Source organism: Nanorana parkeri, unplaced genomic scaffold (assembly GCF_000935625.1).
Source record: "Nanorana parkeri isolate BGI_ZX_2015 unplaced genomic scaffold, ASM93562v1 scaffold224, whole genome shotgun sequence".
Lineage (NCBI taxonomy): Eukaryota > Metazoa > Chordata > Amphibia > Anura > Dicroglossidae > Nanorana > Nanorana parkeri.
This window is the reverse complement of record NW_017306492.1, coordinates 1,566,727-1,586,182: the sequence shown is the minus strand read 5'-3', so window position 1 is coordinate 1,586,182 and position 19,456 is coordinate 1,566,727. Positions and strand designations below refer to the sequence as shown.

The 19,456-nt window shown below is 36.9% G+C and overlaps 1 protein-coding gene across 1 annotated transcript in view; it reads left to right on the top strand.

The window, feature by feature from the left end:
• COL4A3 (collagen type IV alpha 3 chain) overlaps positions 1 to 19,456 on the top strand; it is an 89,989-nt gene that overhangs the window by 33,334 nt on the left and 37,199 nt on the right. The window contains exons 6-20 of the mRNA XM_018556079.1: positions 1,841 to 1,894; positions 3,342 to 3,395; positions 5,608 to 5,661; positions 7,788 to 7,841; positions 7,979 to 8,032; positions 8,172 to 8,225; positions 10,455 to 10,499; positions 11,214 to 11,267; positions 13,270 to 13,314; positions 13,423 to 13,476; positions 16,252 to 16,350; positions 16,451 to 16,495; positions 17,458 to 17,556; positions 18,308 to 18,361; positions 18,444 to 18,551. Coding sequence (XP_018411581.1) covers positions 1,841 to 1,894; positions 3,342 to 3,395; positions 5,608 to 5,661; positions 7,788 to 7,841; positions 7,979 to 8,032; positions 8,172 to 8,225; positions 10,455 to 10,499; positions 11,214 to 11,267; positions 13,270 to 13,314; positions 13,423 to 13,476; positions 16,252 to 16,350; positions 16,451 to 16,495; positions 17,458 to 17,556; positions 18,308 to 18,361; positions 18,444 to 18,551 — 927 coding nt within the window. The remainder of the gene's footprint in view (positions 1 to 1,840; positions 1,895 to 3,341; positions 3,396 to 5,607; positions 5,662 to 7,787; positions 7,842 to 7,978; positions 8,033 to 8,171; positions 8,226 to 10,454; positions 10,500 to 11,213; positions 11,268 to 13,269; positions 13,315 to 13,422; positions 13,477 to 16,251; positions 16,351 to 16,450; positions 16,496 to 17,457; positions 17,557 to 18,307; positions 18,362 to 18,443; positions 18,552 to 19,456) is intronic.

Genomic DNA, 19,456 nt, shown 5'->3' with positions numbered 1-19,456 from the left:
TATATATAGTATATATATATACACAGTATACATTTTTCAAGGTAAAGTAGGGTATAATGAAAGATGTTCTTTAAACAGACAGCTCACCTAAAAACTGACAAGGTGATTTTGGTGACTTGGCAGTGAGATATTTTTGCCTTAGTGCTGTGCTACAGACCTGTTTCTTCACATATACCATAAGGTGTTTTTGTGTTCTCCATGATGACATTCTGTACATGGCCACAACCTGTTTGCAGGCTAAAAACTCGAGTACATATCTTATCATTGGGTGTCTTTGAGAGATTTAAAAATGAAATGGTTTTGTGCACAGTGATTCCCAAAGGCTGAAATAAGGAGTTATGATTTCAAACTTTATAGAAACATCTGATTTTTATCTCAAAAGTCAGACTTGATCCACTAAGTAAATATGAACAACAGGCATATGTTGAACTTGCATATGTGCTATGAAAAACATGGCTACATTAGGAAATATCTATGTACTATAAAAAGACACAGGAAAGTAAATTTTTTATCTGCAGAATAATTTATTACTTAGACTGTGCTTCAAAGGAGCTAATTTATCTGCAGACATTAAAAGGATTAAGCTTAAGTTCTGGCAAGGAATTTTCATAAGATGGTTGGACTAAATAAAGTGTGTCCTTTTGGTGAGCTTTCAGAGTGGTAATTTACCAATGGCATATGTTTATGGATAATGTTTGTAAAAAACTTTTCATTAAAGTACAAAGAACATGCAGAAAGCTTTCATATTTACATTCTTCATCAAATAAGGACAAGGTTGAGTTTATTCCCAAACACTTTTGTTATTTATTCGATTAAATAAATGGAACATAATTTCACTAAAAAAGCTTGAACTGTTTAAACTATAATATTTAGATTAAAAACATTTTTAGAAATGTTGATACATATGCATACTATCACTCTAGGAGCTCTGCCACTGTCTATACCTAAAGGCTTGGCCATACAAGATTTTTGAATGCAGATGTTACAGAACAAAATATCACACCCCGGGTGATTTCATAAAATGGAAGACATTTTCAACACGTTTGATTTCTGCTGACTCACAAAATATGATGAAGTCTATCTTGTGAGTAACTTTAAAGGTTCATAGAGGGTTTATAGGAGCTATGACATGTCTCAACTTTCCAATCTGGCCGCATACACACCTTACACATAAATCACTGTATACTCCATGCATCTGCATGGATTACAGTGTCATATAGTGATATTAGCAGAGTTCTTCCCTAGTTGGGGTGTACAATGTGGCCCTGGTTTTAGTAGTAATATACTATGGTATATTTTATATAAATGCATTCAATAAACCAGTCTTAAAGGGGCACTGCTTATTTCTCTATTTCATTAGAATCTATATGATTTGTACTTATATAGCATTTAGGAAATACCCATAATAATTTATGTAGAATTGTAGTCTGTAATCAGTATCTCTTCTTTTTGAAAACTAAACAAGCACTAAGATTTGTGTAGGCCACACGAGCCACTCCCTTAGCTAGCAAGACTGCTGTTGGTGGCTCCAACTAGTATGTTTTAAAGTCCAGTATCTAAGAGGAAAAAAAATTGCGAAAAAAATCGACCCGGAAAAGAAACGAAACAGAAAAGAATCATACCCCCAGGGAGGTTAAAGTGCAAATTATTTAACCAATTTAAGATTAATTATACATAAAGTGCTTCAAACCTTAAACAAGGATATATACAATTATACACAACATAACAGTTTGTGCTTCATTGTCAAGCAATTCAGGATCCTAGTTATAGAGCTGTTTCTAAGATTTGATGGTCAAAAACTCCAATTAGTGTAATATGTTCCTTCTCTTTTACTATGTAGGGTCATCCTGGACCTCCTGGCCCTCCTGGACCATCTGGCCCTGCTGGACAGACTGTAAGTATAATGACTGCTTTTTCCATTAGAATGTAATCTTAATTTTTTACTAAGTTGTTCAGTAGCTAGCTGGTGCATTGCATTTCAAACAGTTAAGATAATATATAACTGAATTCAATATGAAAAAAACATAATATATTAAAAATAACAAGCAAATAACAAGCAAATAAGCATTACCGTTAAATATGACTAACATTAAAATGGGTCCATATTTGGGAGATATCTATTTAGGTGTCAAACAAAGTAAGATGTGGGAGAAGTTTTCCTAGTTGGTACATAGACAGTGATAATTACATTTGCTCTATTAGAGTATGGAAAAAATACAGAACCAGCAATCTTATCTAAATGTGGTCAGCCTAGCAAATGTGCAGGCACCTTTAGTAATGAAAACAAGTGAAAAGGGTATTTAAAATAAAGTCAGGTTACATTGGCAAGCATAAAAAATACAAATACTGCCCTTACAAATGATAAGCTATAGCTCCATAATTATGAAAACAAACAATCCACCTAAAAAATGAAAAATGCTTAGAAAAAGACATTCCTATATTTAAAAAATCGGCCATGCTCAAAGCTCATGCATTAGAATCCCAAATCCACGGATTAGAGATAAGTGAATCTTGGGTTTCAAGACATTACTAAGAATGCCAAATCTTGATTTGCCAACCGAGTGTCACCCCGCCGAGACGTCACAGCGCATGCGCGTGATGTCACCACACGCGTGTGCGCTGACGTCATCACGCACGCGCGGCAGTATTCTGATACCTGCCGGCGGCCATCTTGGTGATGGATGCCGGCAGAGAGAGGAGGGGACAGTCACCCGGCGGGAAAAGGTATGCCGCCGGGTCCCCTCCTGATACTGCCAGGCGTTCGGTCCGTGACCGAGCGCCCGACTTTTCAGAGGGGGGTGACGCCAAAATGACTGTGAGTCATTTTGGTGTCACCCCTCCAATGGTGTCACCCGAGTGCGGGGCGCACCCCCCTTGTGACGCCACTGTTTACAATTATATCATTGTTATATAGCTAAATAAATCAGACTGGCCAATCATGCATGTAAATGTGCATGCAGGTAGTGAGAAGTCCGCAGACATGTCTGGTGTCAATTGCATTCCAGGGAAACAACAGCAGTTGGTCAAAAAAGATCCAAACCAACCAATAATTTTTTTTTAGCTACATAGCTTATCCAGTCTGCTGTTACCTATGCTGTTTCACTTGAGGATCAATACCCAGCCTAGCCAAAATAGAATTGATCAAGTAATGAGTATCTACTGTCTGTATCCACCTTTACACACAAAAAAAAGACAATGAATGAACTGGAATATATTGTAATTACTGTGTTTGACACTCTGGGCATGCTTATTTACAGCTGCATTTAAGAAATATTGACAATAGGACAAATGTTTATGGAAAAAGTGATATAATTTTGCATTAAAATGCCAATTTGATTTAGGGACCTCATGGTTATCAAGGACCCCCTGGCGAATCTGGACAGTCTGGACCACCTGTAAGTAACTATTTTAAACCTTGATAATTCTTACCTATTACACCACTGTTCTTGCAGAGTGGCTATAAGTCTCAGTAATATGAGAACCAAAGGCTCAACATATTTGTTTTTGGTCATAACAAGTGATATCTTTAGCCATGTGATTATTTTCATTGTTATGCTTTTTTAATTATGCTGTTTTAAGGGTACCTGCTTGAGCTACAGAAAAAAGGGAAGAAGGGGTGCTTACCTAAAAGCCATAGGTTAAATGGACTCTGAAAAGACATTCAGCTCTTATTATATATCCCCCCTCCCTCAGTGTGAGCACCCAAGGCAGGTTTTTTTTTTTTTTTTTTTTAGCCAGCTCGCCTCTCCAATGATAAGCACCTATGCAATAGCTTCCCTAAATTGCAGAGGCAAGGTTGTCACTGCCTACAATATGATTTTTTTCCAAATAAGCTACTGCACAAGATTGTTGGGTAGGTTGGACAGCAAAACATCCAGCATTGTTTTAGACCTTTCAACTTTCATGGTTAAAGCCTTTCAGAGTCACTTACACTTTTGTTTAACCACCTTCCATCCATGGCCGTTTGTGAACGGCCGGACGGAAGTCTGCTCAGAGCGGGTGGGCGTCTTAAGACGTCCTGCCCCTCCCCCCTCTCGTGCGCGCGCTGAGCGCCGCACACGAGAGGGAAAACTGTTAGCATGTAAACAGCCAGCGATGGCTGTTTACATACAAGCGATCAGGCATCTCTAGAGACGCCCGATTGCTTGCACGATCTGCGGGTGTGCGCGCCCCCACCCCCCACCACCTGTGTCCCGTCGCCGCTGCCGGTCCCGTGCTCCGATGTCCGCTATTTAAAAAAAAAATAAATTACATAGTAAATGTTTTATATGTACATTGTGTACAGAGAAATAATATTAATGATAGCTGTCCTAATAAATATAACTCTTATACACATTTGTGCAGTCAGTACAGAGTTATTCATAGAGGAAGTACAGAGAGATAAACTGATGTCTTAAATATAGTAAACAATGAAAAGAGAGTTATATATGAAGACTGCCAAGTACAACAAATAGATTTCAGCTAGTGCATGTAAGAGAATAAAACATTTTCAGGCAACAAAACATTTCATTTTGTTACAGTCTTCATAAATAAAACTTGTCTTTTTAATACAGTATGTACAAAGGGAAACAGCAGGGTATCGCTTTAATTATATCAGCCAAGGAGACAGCTTTCACAGATTCAATCATATGTTTCTTTGTGTGACTACAGTAAAAGAAATATTATTGCTGGCTATGGGTTACAGGAATTTGCACGTATATATAGCACTCTGAGTTACCTCATTAAATAAAGCTGACAGTTTGACATTCTGCTGGGGCTTAAAAGGAGCAGCCAGCTGTCATACCAGGTCTGTATGTAAGGTTTTTCCCTTGCATACAGTGGGAAGAAAAATGTTTTCCCACTGTATGTAAGGCCATTCAAACAGTGCGAAACAATAAAGAAAAACTGAAAAGTATTTACACAAAATTCTGGTCTTATTGAAAACTGCTTCTCATAGCCATTTTGACATTATAGAACAGTTCCAGACAACAAACATAAGCAATCAGTGAGCTGCCAATACTACCCAGCAAAATTTGCAATTGTTCCAAAATCAGAAAGTTTTTAATAATATCCCCGCTAAGGTTATATACTTTAAGACCTTTACATTTTAAGGTCCTCTAAGGCTATATACATTAAGGCCTGCAAGCCAGTTCACTCGGAATGTATTTTGTATATACAGTAATGGGTTTGCTGTTATATACCATCTGCTGTGTAAGTTCCTCACTCTACTTCCTGTATCACCAATCACAATCACCCTTCCAGTGCTTTGAATCTGGGAGAAACTTATTTTTACATGGCTTTCTGTATGGGAAAGACACATAGAAGCCTGCAGAAGGTGCATTTGGGAGCAGATCACTTGCATCCCCAGCAGTTTTTTCATAAATCACCAGGATATTGGCAAAAGGGAGTGGGGGAACTGGTGCACCACAAAAATGTCTAGATGAAAAATGGACCAATTGACTGTGCTTCCTGTTTGTATTTCAAAGTTTATTTTATAATTGTGGTGCTTGGTTGCCTATAATGTGCACACATTGCATATTGGTGCCCTAGCCAGGGAACCAGGACTTGATGTTTATGTTTGGGCTTATACCTGTTTGTATTCACTATGATGTGTTTCTGTAATTATAGGGACCACCAGGTCCATCAGGACTTATAGGCCCTCCCGGTCAGCCAGGAAAAGATGTAAGTTTAATTTTCATCTCTTAGAACAGTGGATCTATAAGTTTATGTTCTCTACATGAAATTAAACAATAATGTATTAATGCTTTGTAGTTTCATATTCACATGAGAGCAAAAAATGATAATATGTTACAAAAAGGGAAATATTAAAGAAGTTTGAGATTTTGCTGCCATAAGCTCTTGTTTTTATGGACTTTCCACTTTTCCATCTACATGGGTTAACCACCATTACCATACTGCTTGTCTCTATTATTCCTCTACCTTTTCTTCGTATATCAATAAGAATAACAATAGACGGAGCTGCTATAAGCTCTGCACATATCAATATGCAAGAAGCTGGAAATCTTTCACAGGAGCACTTTTTACCACAGTGAGTTCAGAGGGGGCTGTATAAGAGCCTGGCCTCTTGGCCCTCACTGAAAGGTCAGCTCCTCTTCCCTAGACACAAGGCATAATAAATTAGCTGATCATGCCTTTGTTTTTAGATGCATGGTAAATGATTGGCAAGAACTGTATTGTGGTAATTAATCATAACAATGAAAGGAAACCTATCAAAAACAAAATATATTAGTGGATTGCCATTACTGGCCTATCCTGAAAATTATAGGTGCCTAACATTAATGTTCATCCTATGGTTTCTGTGCTTAGTCAATAACCCGGAGCTAGTTTGCAGCAAGTGAAGCCAGAACTTCTCATCTGCATACTCAATGAATACTGAAGACAAAAAAACAGTTTACCACACAAACGCTTGCTACACAAGCTGAGGGCTATGGGCATAGATGAGGTGGTGTGTACGTGGATAGATAAAACCAGGCAACTAGTATTTTTAGAAGATGATTAGCAATATGTATTTGTTTTTCCTATTGTTGGTTTTCCTTTAATAGCAATAACTGTGACTATGTGCATTGCTTTATATAGTACATGTTCATAAGTGACAAAAAAAACTTGCGGCATGAAATGTAAATATAAATGTATGCAAGTATATATGGTTAAATGTTCAAAGGTACATTTTTGAAAGAAGAGAATAAATCTACTTACAAAAGCACACATTTTTTAGCTGCTGTCATTAAACAAAAAGAACAGCAGATGGCAGTGTTGACTCACATTAGTTGTACAGGAACTAGGGGTTTTCTTCAAGGGAAGTGATTTAATTTTTGGTACATGCTGTAGTCTAAATGTAACACTCGAATCTTAAATCAGTCTAATTTTTTTACTTTTATTACGCTATCAGAACACATAATAATGTATGATCAAAAGTTTTTATTTTTCTTACGTTAGTTGATTTTAGTTGATCTAACTATTTATAAGTTTGCCTGTATTATTCTTTAGCAATAAATTAGAAATGTATTCCAACAGAATTATCCAAAATATAAAAATCAATGTACTTAACTTTTGCAGCAAAATCATTTAAGTGATTTTACATACATATAATAAGAGACAAGTTATTTAACCTATTGCCCATATGAGGTAGCGATAAACCAAGATATGATATCAAGATTGCCTATTTGCAGTCAATGCTCTCCTAGTCCTTCAAATGTTAAGCACAATGAAAAATCAAACAGTACAAACTCACTTACACTCCTACACACACAGCAGTTCACATTCTCACACCCACTGAAATGGTGAGTTAATTTGTTGTTTCAGACTCCATCGGGCTATTGTGATTGCTCTGCCTGCAATGTTCTTGTCAGTGTGAAGTCATGCAATGCCTAGTGTCATGTTCATCTTGTAGTCAGGTGTGCTTGGCTAGTGAGGCAAATGCCTGCCAAATTACCTTTTGAACAAGGTCATAGACATTCCTTTTTGCTTTGTTATTTTGTTGTGTTCCATAACTAGCAAGGCAGAACCATAACTACATGTGTGAGGGAAGAGATACGGGGTCGGGTATGTGGATGTGCACAGAAGCGGAACAGGAGGCTCACATAGCCTTATGGATAGGACTTATCAGCTGTAGCGGTCATTAATATCAAGTCTTAAAATTAACTTTACACATACATAAATCTTATTATATGTCAGTTGTCCCTCTTGCTTTTGAACCATAATATATAGGGTATTTGCACTATGTTAATCTCATGCACAACACAATATATCACTTCAGCATTAAATAAATGTCTGTTTTATTATTTTAGGGTGAGTCAGGCCGGCCAGGCAGACCTGGAGAGCGTGGAGTGGCTGGTGCTCCTGTAAGTGAATATTATATTATATAATATATATATATATTTATAGATTGTTGTCATTCTATAGCAGAAGCTGAACCCAGTACCCTTATAATGTGCAGGTAGATGAATTACAGCTTTAATTTCTTATTGTTATTTTACAGGGCAATAGAGGACCACCTGGCATGTCTGGTTTCCCTGGTATGAAAGGCCACAGAGTAAGTGTCTGCATTAACCACGGCATAGTGCAAAAACATTTATACATTAAGTCTTTGTTTTATTCTTCTTTTTAAATGCTTTGTAATAGTAATGTGGTCTAATATAGTATGAGTTGCATTATTCTTCTTCCATTTACAGGGCATTGATGGAAGAGATGGCACAAAGGGAGATACAGGTTCTGCTGGAGCTAGGGTAAATAAATGTTTATTATCTACGTCAGATTGAAATTACAGAATATAGTAAAACTGATACAGTTCCAACTTTAACAATAGTATTCCTAAACAAGGCATTATTCTGGTGTCCCCACATTCCCTTCTCCACTGATTTCCACTGCCACTTCTAAAAAGAAAAATTAGTATAACTATTCTACCTACAGAAATAAAAGCATGCCATAAGCACCACCACAACATTTGCTTGCAGTGTTGCAGTGAAGAACTGCCATGTTGACGACAACGGAAAATGCGGACAAGATCTCTAATTCTATATTGTAGCATATATAGCAGTGCAGCCAAAATCAATCAACACAAACCAAATAGAGATAATATGAATTACAAAAACGCACATGCATTAAGAAATTATCTGTAAGATACACATATGTGTATATATATAAAAATGATGAACAATCACTAAAAGCACTTTAAAATAGGTCCTCACCGACCTCTGTTGCCTCAGGCTTTGTGGAGAAATTAATCTTCAAAGTGCACAACAGAGGTCCTAAACTCACAGCTATATTTTCCCTCTAATATAAAAACACAGTGGGTGTTTTAAGCTGTTAGTAACTCACTGAAATTTGACTTTTAGGCACAAGAAATGGCCGAAATGTACTAGAGAAAAAGTACATGCAGGTGTTTTACTACAAGAATTAAAAGACCAGAGATGACACATCAGTATAAAACTGCTGTGAATAGGGGATAAATTCACTTTGCAAAGAATACCCAATCAAATGCAAGAAGAATTTTAAAAAAAAAGGATTTTTGCTTGCATATTTTTGGATGATAGAAGTCAGCAGAGTTTCACAAAGCTAAAGGAAAACTCCCTTCCAAAGTAAACAGCCTATTTGCATTTAGCAAATCAACCCAAAAGAATATAAGCTGAGACTTTAATACAAGAATTAGGATACTGCAGAGAATGCAGTAGTGTAAAATTTGCCAGCACTAGGACATGTATTTCAGGGATAATAGGCCTAACCAGTGTATGCCTGGCTTTTATTTTATCAATAGGGATAGGGGAGGAGTTCAGTGAATGTGAGTGATTTAATGTGAGGTGGTTTAGGTGCATACTGTTCTTGCACTTATTCTTTCTTTCAAATTATGCTGCATCTTACTGAGCTTCCTAAACTTGAAAAAGGCCTATTAACATAAAATGCAAATAAAAAAATGAGTAAAAATCCCAAAATACCACCCCTGAAACAGTTTAACCCAGCCTTTCTCAACCAGGGTGCCTTCTGGTCTCCTCAGGGGTGCCCTTTAAAAAGTTTGCACAGCATCAGGCCTTTCCGTTGTGAAAGAGAGTTCTGATATGAAAGAAGGAGGGTGGCACTTTTTGCACGGGGTCCCCCTTAAAATTCATGCCATGCCTCTATCGTCGAAAAGGGTCTGGTATGTAATTTGGAGGGATCACGCAAGTCATTTTTTCACATTTACGTTTTTTACATTTTAGGCTTGATATTTTTCATACTTTTAAATAATGCCGTGAATGGAAAAAGTTTGACAAACACTGGTTTAGCCTAAAAAAAACCATATCAACATACTATAAAAACCAATATACTCCCCAAAATAAATTAAAAACAAAAAGCCCATTTTTTGATGAAAACACCAAAATAACACACCTGAAACAAAAGTAATTTTCTTTTTAAAAAGATGGCTTACTGTTAATAATAAAAAAAAAAGTTTACTATAAAGAGGACAGCAGCTAAAAGCAACCTGACCTGACCTCAAATTAACCACAAAATACAATTAAATACATTAAAAAAACAAAAGAATTAAGAGATTGATTGCCTAAAGAGCTAACAATTAGAATTACAGTTTTCTATCTGACCCTAATCTCTTCCCAGTTTGTCAGCTTCAGAAACCTTTCCCTACACCAGCTTTCAATACATTGAAATGTGCCCACCTCCTTTTATAATGAGGGTTGACTTATACAAAAAGACGCCTATTGGTCCTTCTAAGTCTTCTGGCTGCCGTTCAGTGCATTATGAAACAATTCTCCAGGGCCAAACTACACAAACATTTGCTAGAATCATGAATCTTGAACCCACTGGATTTGCTTCAAACCCATGGTAGAAACCTCCTCCCTACTTTACAGTACAAACCACAGGACAAAATTCTCATTCTAATAGATTGTTGGACAGAATTATGTATACAGAATTAAATCAGAAAAAAAATATAATTTCACTGTCATTGAATGTATTTTCTCTTTTAGGGAGAACCTGGTGCTCCTGGTGACAATGGATTACCTGGCAGTGCAGTAAGTCATTTTGTTATTTCTATTAATAAAAATATTCAAGATTTCAAGTTATATTTAAGATAATCAAGATATTCAAGTTCAGTTTAGACTTGGCACATTTTAAAGGATTTTTTTTGTTACATATATGTAACAAAAAAATGTGACCTGCCATACAGCATAGGGTGTACACGCCTATTGAATGACAAATAATGGCAAAAACATGCAGATCAACTTTCAGCAAGCAATAAAGACTAAAACATCACACTACACATTCGATATTAATATTTAATCACATTTAATATGAATAAATATACCAAGATTTTGGTTATTAAAATTATTCTATATGCAAAATTATGATAGCATTAATTACTGTGTACAATACCAAAGGAAGCTGCCAAACATAAGTCCACAGTCCACTTGTCTCAATGGCTACAGGTGTTGGGCGATGGAGCTCATAATTCCTTCTCATGTAAAACAAACAAAGAAAATGGCCAATCTCTATAATTAGCCCTTTCCGTGTGAAACATGTCACAGTAAGGCTTGGTGTGCAGACCTCCTGTGATCTTATCCTGGAGCAATAAAGTTTGGTGAAGGTCGATATCATTAAGGTGTGGCCAGTTTCTTTGTTTAGTATTTTATTTGAGTTCACGTATGTTAATAGCAGATGAATGAAGATAAATGAAGTAGGAATATTATAAACATCATGCACTTAAATATTGTTTCATTCCTTTCTAGGGTCCAAGAGGTCAACCTGGTGAAAGAGGTCGTTCTGGATCTCCTGGAACAGCTGTAAGTTACCTTTGGTTGAAATAGATTGTAGCAATTAGTTAAACATAACTAAATTGTTAAATAATTTGGGCATCTTAATACAAGGAGTGAGCTTGTCTTTGCTTCTTTTTATTAGTAAGGGCCTTTTGTGGTGATTAAGTTTTGGGAGTAATTTAGGAAGTAGCTCTAGTAGACCTTTTAAATTAGAACTCCAGCCATTTTTTTCATACAACAGGGAAAGGTTCAAACTTCCTGGTTAGGGAACAGAGAAAGGTTTAAACTTGCTGGGGGGAAGAAAGATAATAACTATAACTTAGAAGAGGATCTTTTCACAACATCCGAGTGTAGTACACTGTACATACTACACGATTTTTGCTAGAGTATTACTTTGAATACACAAAGCAAAATGAAATCTGTATTTGTTTTGCACAATGTTTTCTTTCTTGAGCATTTCCGTACCTCTTTCTCAGCATATTATATCCAGAAATCCCATATAATGCTTCACAGAATATCAGTACAAGACATCTTTGGTGCACAACAGTTACAAATGCATTTATACAAGCAAAACCCACATATATCATTCAGCCAATGAAGAATGTGAATGGCATGTTCACAGGAAAAATATACACACTTCTCGGTGTTTTTACCACTTCCCCTAATATGCCTATTTATTAAATTGGTCTAAAATAAATAGTATCCAAAAGTATGTAATGGTTGCCACAGTATCCAATAGTATCCAAAAGTATGTAATATCATTGCCACAGTGAATTCCGCTCTACAGAGCACTCATGTTTGCCATATATTTAACAGTTTAGAAAATATCTTGCCAGTACAATATTATAAGATATATATATATATGTACTAAAAATGCACGGAAGGGTGCATGATACAATATTTTTGGGCCATGTGCCCTTCAGTGGACTCTCTGTAAATGCATGGATAACTTACTTGGGTCACTGACATAAATACATTGCCTGAAATGCCTTGTTTAAGTTATCACAGGCGTGACAAGGGTATGGATGGGGGAATTGTACTAGTTAGGTTCTTAATCAGCAGTACCTAGACCTTGTGGGAAATGAAATCCAAAATAAAGGACTGTCAAAAAGTCATAGTTTGGTGTTGGAAATTTATTGTAACATATTTGGCCATACTCAGAGCTAAAAAAAATAAAATAAAACATTTAAAGTAGAATACATAGCAAATTACAACATAACTTCCTACTGAAAAATCATGAAGAAAATAGAACATTTCAAAGAAAAAAATAACATTAAGTGATATACATTAATTTATACATCTGTTCAAGTATAGTCAATGTTCTGATAACTCATTAGCAAAGCTGAATAAACTGACATGTAAATGCTGTCTTAGCATAAATCAACATCATGAGAGCATTAAAGGAGAACTATGGGGTAAGTGTTTATCCCCATCGTTCTCCTAAGGGTCACGGGAGGACACAAACTGGCATCCTCCCGTGACCCAAAGCTCTGTATACCGCGAGCTACATAGTGTATAGTGAGACCGCCGCAGCCGGGACAGATCCCGACATTACTGTCGAGATCCATCCAGCTGCGTGTTTGACAGCTGGCTCTGCCTATCTAGAGGCAGAGCCAGCTATACCCGCCCCCTCCCCCATCCGTTCCGACAGTCAGCGCTGGAGGATCGGAGCGGGGAGGGGGGGAATCCCTGCAGGGAGCCGTGAGTGACAGTCACGGCTCTCTGCAGGGACATGATCGAGAAGTGAGTGAGCGACAGTATGTGTTCGGTCACTTCCCGATCTATTGAACCAACGTGTGACAGTTTCATTGTCACACGTCGGCTCGAACTATGAGGTTCAGTGAAAATCACTCACCTCATAGTTCTCCTTTAAGCATGGGGTGCACAAACAGGTAAAGCTAATGAAAAGACTTCTATAAGTTTAAAAGTAATAATAAATATTGTAAAAATGTTGTTTCTGCATTGCATTAGAAGTTGAGATAAGACGCCTAAGTAATTTACATTTCTTGCTATTTTTTGTGTCTTTAAGGGTGCACGTGGTAATGACGGAGCTCCTGGATCTTCTGGCCAACCTGTAAGATTATTTTATATTATTTTATGTTTGTGTTGTTTTATTATTTATTGTATTGTCATTTTAATACTGTTCATTAGTATCATATTAAGCATATTTTCTTCCCAACAGGGTCCTCCTGGCCCCCCTGGTAATGCTGGATTCCCTGGTGGTGCAGGTCCCAAGGTAACTGTCACCAAAAAGGCATCTGATGAACAAGAAAAAAAACACAGACTTAGTAGTTATATATATTTTTGAATATTAAAAAAAACTTAACCCAACGCTGCAGCGGAAAAGGGGGCAGGCTGCAGGGACTGGTCTAGGACGAACCTGCTAGGTTCAATTGATTATAATTTTTCTATTTTCGTCCCTAGGCAAAAACTGGCACTTAACCCTTGCAGTGCTGGGGTAGCTCCAATGCAAGAGTTAAGAACAATTCTGCCTGGATTTATTTTTTAAAGGATCAAATCAATTCTTCTTTTAGCAGCCTCAAATGAGAAGAGTACTGAGAAACTTGCTTTAAGTTCTCCTGTCACATCTTAGATACTAATTGGTTCTAAAATAGGGATGAGCTTTGGATTGGGGTCGACCCATGAATTCAACACTAACCCAAGCTGTTTACAGTTTGCCAAATGTGCGAAAGATTGGCTAGTTTGACCACCTGCTGAACCTCTGTCTGTGCACTAGCAACTAAAGATGCTACGCAGCCCACATAGCATCATTGGTTGACTGGTGGCTGAGCAGGTAACAACAATGGGGCCACCAGCAATTTAGCAACTAATGACTCTGTGTGGGCTGCACACCATCACCAGCTGGAATGCTGGTAGTCCCACAGCATCATTGGTTGTTATGGTGCGCCTGTCTGAATCCCAGCACCCAATGACGCTGGACAGCCTAGCCACTAGCATCCTAGCAGCCAATGATGCTTTGTGGGTCAGACATCATCATTGGTCCCGGATTGCTGGCTCAGTTTAAATACATATAGATTTACCATTTTTCTTACCAAAGAATTTGTGATTTTGACCAGCCATTCTTGTTATACACAAACCTCTGCTCTCCTACTTATGTTTCTTGGGTCAGCTTTGCTATTTACTCAGTCAGATCTTCTTATTGATAGAAGGCTAACAAAAGAAGCTGAATTTCTGAACCACAAAATAAATGTGTTGCCTGGCTCTGCAGTGTGGCAAGGCGATAGGATCACAAGGCTGGCTGTACAGAATAACAAACCATGGGGCAATTAAAACACTAAAAATGTATTTTAACTGTGTACGTAGTTGTTTGTCCATCATTTACTTTATTTACCTCAGCTTTTGAGTGGCTGAGAATATATAAAGTATGATGTTTTACCATCTGTTTGACTAACAGTCAAATAAAATGAATCTCTAAGCATAGGGGTTGTTTTTTGTTGACTGAAAAAATACACAAATCCAAATCCTAAGAGCGAACCAAACAGTTTTACTGCTGCCTACTATTTAAATATCAGATTAATGGTCTTTAGTGAGTGACTTACCGTTTATAGTATTATCGTTATCGTTTAAAGCCTACTTTAATTTTTAGTGTAAATCAACTAAATACATTGCAAGTGCATTAAAACAAAAGGTGAGCAAAGTCTTACAGTAATTTTCTTAAACCAGCCACAGTGTGAGTAGAGAAGTCTTCTGTCGGCATGCTGCAGAGTGGGGCCATTGCTTTTTGTGTGGAAGTAGTGGTGTCTCTGCAGAGGTCCGATATGCCATCTGTTTCATCAGATCTATAGCTCTGCAACCAGCAAAGCTTATACTCCATGCTAATTGGAGAGCTATAGCTTTGACTCAGCACAGTGTATGTGGGACCTCTGCAGAGAGGCCTGTTCTTTCAAACAGAGAACAAGGTTCCTTCTCTACATCATGCTGACAGGGGAAAGAGCTTTCTATTCAGGCTGTGGCTGATTTCTTTTTTTTTGGCTGATTTCTAAAGAAAACAAACTGTAAAGGTGCCCATACGCCTTATGATTATCGTACGATTTTCGTATTCGATCGACTTTTCGTCCAATAATCATATGTGTGCATTGCAGTGTCCGACCGACATTACTGTACAATCGTATGACTTTTGACGGTCAAGCATGTTTGAAAACTTTGCTAGATCGTACAATTTTCACAATCGTCAAAAGTCGTACGATCTACACTGCGCTTGCGCTAATGAAAATACGACAAATCATTTACCGCATTTCGTCCAGGTGCTTTTAGTTAATTACGGCTAAATGAATCTTGCGATCATCGGGGCAGGATGGGGCTGCCGTACGGAAATCGTACGACTATTCGATCATCGGATGAAAAGTTTCGTCTGATAATCGTAAGTTGTATGGGCACCTTTAGACTTTGCACATTTTGTTTTAATGAACCTGGAATGCAATCAGCTGTTTAAACTGAAAGTTCATTTCGGTTTTTCAATATTTCTATGCACCTTCTCTTTCATTTTTCTTTAGGAATTAGAGTTTAGATTTCCTTGTATGTTTCTTGAAATGCTGTGAAAAAAGGTGAAATTCATGAAAATCAAGATTAGAATGGTAGAAATGGTTTACAATAGTTAAATGCGTAAAAAAACAAATAAAGAGAAATAAAATGTAAAAGTTTGATAGCTCTGTTTTGTCTCAGATGTGGGTTGTCATTCTGTAACTTGTGCCTTTGCTAGAAAGGGTGGTGTTACTTGTGAGCCCTTATGTGCAGATGTTATGAGTTCATGTGGGTTGTTGGTCAGCCAGTTTAAATGCATCACCTGTAGCATACACTACACCTGTGTCATTTAATCCTTTCAACATTTTACAGTGCTGTAGTGGCAGTACATTAACAGTACTGGATTACCAGGGATTAAAATGTTTTGTCATACAGAAATGGTCCAATGTGCTTTACATGTCCGGGCTCTTTTTTAGCCCCAGAATGATCATAATTCGTAACTACAACTTACCTTTGTATCATCTTGCAGGGTGAAGCTGGATCTCCTGGGTCTCGTGGTTCTGATGGTTCTCCAGGATCTAGAGGCGAATCAGGCCCTCAAGGCCCCGCGGGTTTAACAGGCCCTTCTGTAAGCAACTTTGAATTAAATACATTCATGTAGTTTAGTTTATTATTTTAAATGAAACGAAAGTAATATATAATAATGTATTTATTTAAAACTATTTTAGGGTCCTCCTGGCAGAGATGGAAATCCTGGCGGTAAAGGTGAAATTGTAAGTGTCATTATATCCTTAGCAAAAATCAATGCCATCTTTAGGGATGGCTGCCTGTCAATACTATAGTCTGAACAATATAGTGGACAGGGCTCTATACCACTCAAAGATTACATCAATTTTGTTTATTATTTGTACTAAAATCCATAGGAAGATTAATTTCAATATTATTTAAAAGCTGTTAGTATAATGCTCTACTTACATTTAAGGTGTTTGATTAGTTAACTTTCAAGATATTCTTGCCACTTAAAAAATTGCAAGAAAGAAGAGAATTTAGCAGCACTTATTGTATTTTGTTAATCCGGAAAACATTTCAGTTGTACATTTTATACATTAGGATTATTTCATAAATTTTTTGTGTGTATTATTCAAAAATCTTACACATGATTGAATGATAGAAATGAACAACAGCTTCACTGGGCTATGTGAACATTATAATTGCATTATAAATAACCCCAGTGGGTTAACCATTGTAATGAAAATCACATTATAGGGTAACTGTGGGCATAGCCGTTCTGTTTTAGGTTTTTTTTCTTTTTTTTTTCTCTTATCTCTATTGGTGTCATTTTTCAATCTAACTGTTTAACTATGTAACTATATGTAACATGCATAGTGGTAATTGCATTGAGGCACGTTACGTCAGACAGCCCATTCAAAATGAATGGGTTGTAATATGCCACAACATGCTCATATGTAGATATTGCTGCACAGCAATACAGTTTGTATGTTGTAGCGCACTGCAGTGGGTTGCAATTCAGCTGCATTCTGGGGGTGAATTGTGGTGCCATTTAAAATGAATTCAAGGTGTACCACCATGCATATTACTGCAATTCGTTATGGTGATTGGGCCCTTAAGATGAATGGTAGGGAGCAAGACGATTCTTTCATAGTTTTGATACAAGACCCTATAATATAAAGTAATAGACCTTTTAAGATGTAATTGTTTGACTTTTTATTTAAAGGGTCCTGCCGGTATGGCTGGTGCTCCTGGTTTGGGTGGTGCTCGTGGTGCTCCAGGTCCCCCTGGTACTAATGGAGCACCTGGCTTAAGAGGTCCTTCGGTAAGTAATGCTGATAGTGAATACATAATGACTAACATCTATATTATAGAAAGTGTTTACAAAATAGATTTGTGGCTTTTTTCTTTTAATTTTGCTTTTCAAAAAGCCCATAGGTACTCTGCAATTGTACATTTAGTGCACCAAATCTACCTACTTACTAAAGTTGTTTAATTACTAAATTTACATAATTAAATTGTACAATTGTTGACCAAGTTGACTACACTTTTATTGGGAAATTATGCTCATAAGATGAATATGCTCATAAACCAACCGTTTGTTGTAGCTGTTTTATTGGCATAGTTCTGCCCCATCCAATTATCTTTCAACCAGCAAGCTCAAGATTTTCTGGCATGTGCTTCTCTGAGTCCATTCAAACATTTGCAAATATCATTGAGTTTTTCATTGATGTATCATTGTTGTATGATCATTTTATGAACAAATAAATCACTTTTGACTATTTCACAATTGATCTGGCACTTGTGATGTTTGCACATGTTTTGAGATTTTATTGATGTCTGTGTGCTGAACGGGTAGATTAATCCTCTATTTTTTCCGGTGACCATTATCACTGAGACTGAAGTGAGGGGAAATCCAAAATTTTACAGTTCTAAGTAGAGCAGGAGGTGAGGGGAAATCAAGTTAGGACACCTGTTTGAGTGACAACTGTCAAAGAGAAAGAATCTATATTAATATAAATACTTATGTAATTTAAGTTCTAGAACAACATTTGTGTGTCTGTTCATTGTTTTAGGGAGAAAGCGGCAAAGATGGTGGGAAAGGAGAGCCTGGTCAAAGAGGAGAACGTGTAAGTATGAGTTTGCAACTCCTGCTTTCTCTCTACCATAACGTTTTTGTTTCTAATTGAATTTGTTTTTTGGGGGGTATAGGGGGAATCTGGTGCTCCAGGTGCACCTGGACCTGCTGGAGAAGAAGGCAAAAAGGGAACTAATGGTGAACCAGGCACTAATGGTGTACCAGGAACACCAGGAGAAAGAGTAAGTTGTATCCAACAAATTTCAATAGATGTTATTGTACACTATATATTTACTCATTAAGATCTGAGTAGTTTCATATTTTATTATATTTACAAATACAACATATAGATTTTAAACATTAGTTGAGAGAAGTACCCTTTGCAGGTCCTAAACTTTAAAAGGCTACAGTATGGTTTCAGGTATAACACGGCCTGGTCAGGCCTGTATGTCTTGAAAGTAAACATAGGGATATATTTTTTAAAAAAATTGCAGATCCATAGGAAATAAATACTTATTTCTAGAGGTGCACGAAATGAAAATTTCAAAATCTAAACAAAACCAAAACGAAAACAAAGGCCGACACCGAAAACGAAATTGTTTTTTATTCTAACCTTTTAAATGTTTCTTTCATATTTTCTTTTTATTTATTTTTTATAAACTTTTTAATTTACTTATATTAAATTTTTTATTTATTTATTCATTTTTATTAAATATTTTGTTTTTTTTACTTTACCTTTAGGGGCTTTGGGGCAATATTGGGGGTCTAAACCACTGATATTTCCCTTTTAAAATAGAAAAAGAGATTAAGGACACAAAGTCCTCAATCTCTTCTTCTGCAGCCCCTGTTATAAATGAACAGGAATCCTCTGTACTGAGTCTTCCTGTTCATTCATAACTTGAGGACATAGTATGTTTACTATATCCACAATTATGAATGAACAGGAGGTGATGTAGATCACTTCCCATTCATTCATAATTGAGGATATAGTAAACATACTATGTCCTAAATTATTTACAAATACTCAGCGATCACTGATCGCTGAGTGTTTGTAATTCGCTCTGCTTCCTGACACACTGTCACTGGAGGCTAAGCGAGCGGAGCTTAGCCTCCTGTGACAGCACTGCAAGCTGTCTCCGCCCACACC